Source organism: Rhincodon typus, chromosome 31 (assembly GCF_021869965.1).
Source record: "Rhincodon typus isolate 14 chromosome 31, sRhiTyp1.1, whole genome shotgun sequence".
In the NCBI taxonomy this organism is placed as follows: domain Eukaryota; kingdom Metazoa; phylum Chordata; class Chondrichthyes; order Orectolobiformes; family Rhincodontidae; genus Rhincodon; species Rhincodon typus.
The window spans coordinates 2375211-2379422 of record NC_063362.1 but is presented as its reverse complement, the minus strand read 5'-3'; the positions used below and the strand labels follow the sequence as shown (position 1 = coordinate 2379422).

Here is a 4212-nt window from a genome sequence, read left to right as displayed (position 1 = left end):
CATGTTTCTTAAATCATCTGAGGATGAAAAGGAGAGTCTCGCCTAAACAGTAGAATGTATTATATGTTTATCTCTACATATACTGTAGCGCTGTTAGCTACTATTTAATTTGTTTAACATTTTTCTTTTATCTTTTGTGAAAATATTTTCTCAATAATGGACTTGTGAAAAAAGAGGTGAAATTAATGCCACACATTATACAAAAGGAGAATTTTTTATCGTGATTGTTAATTACTTGATGTCTACGGAGCTCAAACTTCTATAAAATTAGAAGTGCACATTTTGCTGATAAATCTGGTAGCATCCTGAGAATGAAAACTCTTGTTTGAAGTAATGTTTCTGTTCTTTTTGTCAGGAGTATACGATGACAGTTTTCCTCCGTCAGATCTGGAAAGATGAGCGGCTGTCGTATAACCACACCAACAAGACCCTGGGATTGGACAGCCGTTTCGTGGATAAACTGTGGTTACCAGACACATACATTGTGAATGCAAAGTCAGCCTGGTTTCACGATGTTACAGTGGAAAACAAACTTATCAGGCTCCAACCAAATGGAGTCATATTGTACAGCATCAGGTTAGATTCACTGTTTCTTTCAGCAGTATACCTTTAGAATATCTGACCATTATATTAATAACTTCTGAATCTCTGCTGCTAGCAGTTTGTGTCTGATTCCCTGATCATTAATGTTTTTAGCCTATGTCTGAACTTATGATATGAGTTGCCAATAGACAGGATCCCAACTGGCAGGCCTGACCACTTCTTTGTATGGAACTTATAGCCAATGTTCTATTTTTGGACTGCAAACTACAGAAATTTTAAACAATTAGGACATCTCCTTTGGCATTGTCATTACAAGTTGGATAAGTTAACATTTTGTAAAAACAGGAACCTTTTACAGTGTTGTAGACAAAGTATTCTGCTACTAATGTGCAGTTGTATTTGAGATGTCCTGTCCATCTCATCTAAATGTTGTCCAGGCAAAGCATTTCCGGTACAATTGTGAATTAATGACCGCTGGTGTGGAAAGGGAGCAGATACACAATTGCTTGCAGATTTCTAGTGTTGGGTCAGAAAGAAGCAGCAGGACTTTCTGTTTTGACACTTTGCAATATAGCATCTGAAGCGTGAATTCTGAAGTGTGGTGGAGTCACATTTATAAACAGATGTCTCACGGAATTATTCACAATGAATCATGGGTTAGAATCAACTGCCTAATCCTTGAATGTTTTGCTTTTGCCAGAATTACTTCCACAATTTCTTGTGATATGGATCTCACCAAGTACCCAATGGATGAACAGGAATGCATGCTGGATCTGGAAAGTTGTGAGTTTATTTTATCACTGAGGACTATTCCTCACTTCTTAGTTAATCTCAGGAACTGTGCAGTATTGAGGGACTGTTTGAGGGTTAGGGAGAGGTGCACTGGAAGGTGTTCCAGAGGATTAATAAGGAATTTGTTGGAAGCTTTATGTAGAGTTGATTTGGAAGTTATGGTTAGATTTAGGCTACAGTTGGACCCGCCAAGGAAAATATAGGGGACCATAGGGTTGTACATTTCCAAGGTGGGACAGTTAGAAGGCTCACCTTAGTTCTCTGGAACTTTGTCTCAGTAATTTTGGAAGATTTTAAGTCTTTGTGCGCTCAGCCCTCATGTCTCAGTACCCCAACTCATCCCATTGCTCCTCATATCCTCCATGTCAACTCATGCCCAACTCCGTCCAAGGCCTCTAGTATGTGCCATGCCAACACCATAGCTACTCACCCATTATCCACCATGGGCAAATCTCAGGAACCATGTAGAGATGGATGAACTAAAATAAACTTCTAAAATCTAACACATCTCTCAATGTGCAGATATGATTGTGAAAAACTCCAGTTCATCTAAGTCAGAATTAGAATTATGTTTATTGTCATGTGCCCACGTGAGTACAGTGAAAGGTTTACAAGTCGCCACTTACAGCACCATCTTAGGTACAAAGGTTCCTAGATATAGAATTGTAAGTAAAAAGCAGAAAAAATAAAGAAGCAAGGTTAAAAAGTTAATCATTACTTTCCTTCTGACTAAAATGTGAAAAAACAAAGAAACACTGTCGACAGTCAATATCACAGTCCAGAAGTGCCTGGCCATGCTGGGCTCACACTCCCCACAAGGGCACAACCTCCGCACCGATGCCCCCCGGCAGCCTGTTCCTGCTCCTGCCGCCACCACCTCGGGTTTTTAAAACTGTTCAAGTGGTTCATTTGTTATAAAAGCAAACTTCTGTTCCTACCCTTCATCTTTCAATAATTTCTTTAATTGGCAATAAGCTGTGAATTTAGAACACCTGCAGAGATCACCCTATATTGTGAAATTTGCCTAGACATTCACAATGAGCAGCCCTTAGGGAAGAATTAACAAATAACCCTATTGATAATGCTTTTAATCAAACTGTTCAGCGATGGTATGACACACTTCAGGAGCAGGTGGAACTTGAACCCGAGCCTCCTGGCTCAGAGGTAGGGACACTACCATGGTACCACAACAGCCTATATAATAAATGTATTGAAACTGTGGGAACAGATTTCTATCACATGCTCAGTCAATCAAAGCAGTACAGCAATATTCCAATTTTTTACAGCAACCACTGATCACTGTAACCCCGTTATGTTTTATACCAGTTTTAAAAATTTTATATCATGAAAGATAAGCAGTCCTTATCTGCCCTTCAGAGGCATTAACTATATATTATACAATTACTATATAAATTTATGATTCGGACCCTTGCAGCAGCCAAACTGAGGTCTGTTTGAACTCAATAATAAGTTTGAATGGACCTGCAGAGTTTAGGTTTCCCTCCCTGCCTGTCCTCTTCCGCCCATTGATAAAAGTTGGATGTGTCAAAAATGGGGCTAGAACCTCCACATCCAGGACTCAACCATTTTTAAAGGTCCATAAAGTCTTACCAATTCCCCAAAAGTCCAGCCCTTAGGGTACAGTGGTCAGAGGATCAAATGAAGGGTGTCCTTGTGGGGAGCAGGGGAACTAAAGGTTGCTGAGATGTTTATGAGGGTATTGTTACTAAGTTTGTAGATGACACAAAGATAGAACATAGACCATAGAACGTTACAGCACAGTACAGGCCCTTCGGCCCTCGATGTTGCGCCGACCTGTGAAACCAATCTGAAGCCCATCTAACCTAAACTATTCCATTATCATCCATATGTTTATCCAATGACCCTTTAAATGCCCTTAAAGTTGGCGAGTCTACTACTTTTGCAGGCAGGGCATTCCACGCCCTTACTGCTCTCTGAGTAAAGAACCTACCTCTGACATCTGTCCTATATCTATCACCCTTCAATTTAAAGCTATGTCCCCTCGTGCTAGCCATCACCATCCAAGGAAAAAGGCTCCCTCTGTCCACCCTATCTATTCCTCTGATCATCTTGTATGTCTCTATTAAGTCACCTCTTAACCTTCTTCTCTCTAACGAAAACAGCCTCAAGACCCTCAGCCTTTCCTCATAAGACCTTCCCTCCATACCAGGCAACATCCTGGTAAATCTCCTCTGCGCCCTTTCCAATGCTTCCACATCCTTCCTATAATGCGGTGACCAGAACTGTACGCAATACTCCAAGTGCAGCCACACCAGAGTTTTGTACAGCTGCAACATGACCTCATGGCTCCGAAACTCAATCCCTCTACCAATAAAACCTAACACACCGTACGCCTTCTTAACAACCCTATCAACCTGGGTGGCAACTTTCAGTGATCTATGCACATGGACACCGAGATCTCTCTGCTCATCCACACTACCAAGAATCTTACCATTAGCCCAGTACTCTGTATTCCTGTTACTCCTTCCAAAACGAATCACCTCACACTTTTCCACATTAAACTCCATTTGCCACCTCTCAGCCCAGCTCTGCAGCTTATCTATGTCCCTCTGTAACCTGCAACATCCTTCCGCATTATCCACAACTCCACCGACTTTGGTGTCATCAGCAAATTTACTAACCCATCCTTCTACGCCCTCATCCAGGTCATTTATAAAAATGACAAACAGCAGTGGCCCCAAAACAGATCCTTGAGGTACACCACTAGTAACTGAACTCCAGGATGAACATTTCCCATCAACCACCACCCTCTGTCTTCTTACAGCTAGCCAATTTCTGATCCAAACCGCTAAATCACCCTCAATCCCATGCCTCCGTATTTTCTGCAATAGCCTA

The 4212-nt window shown here is 41.3% G+C and overlaps 1 protein-coding gene across 2 annotated transcripts in view; it reads left to right on the top strand.

Moving 5' to 3' along the window:
- The first annotated feature begins 361 nt into the window (after nucleotides 1-361).
- Nucleotides 362-4212, top strand: part of gabrd (gamma-aminobutyric acid type A receptor subunit delta) — a 21463-nt gene continuing 17612 nt past the window's right edge. The window contains exons 1-2 of one of the 2 annotated variants that reach the window (XM_048615130.1): nucleotides 362-576; nucleotides 1244-1326. In XM_048615130.1, coding sequence (XP_048471087.1) covers nucleotides 365-576; nucleotides 1244-1326 — 295 coding nt within the window. In that variant the 5' untranslated portion in view covers nucleotides 362-364. The remainder of the gene's footprint in view (nucleotides 577-1243; nucleotides 1327-4212) is intronic. The other variant, XM_048615129.1, reaches the window with a different exon arrangement.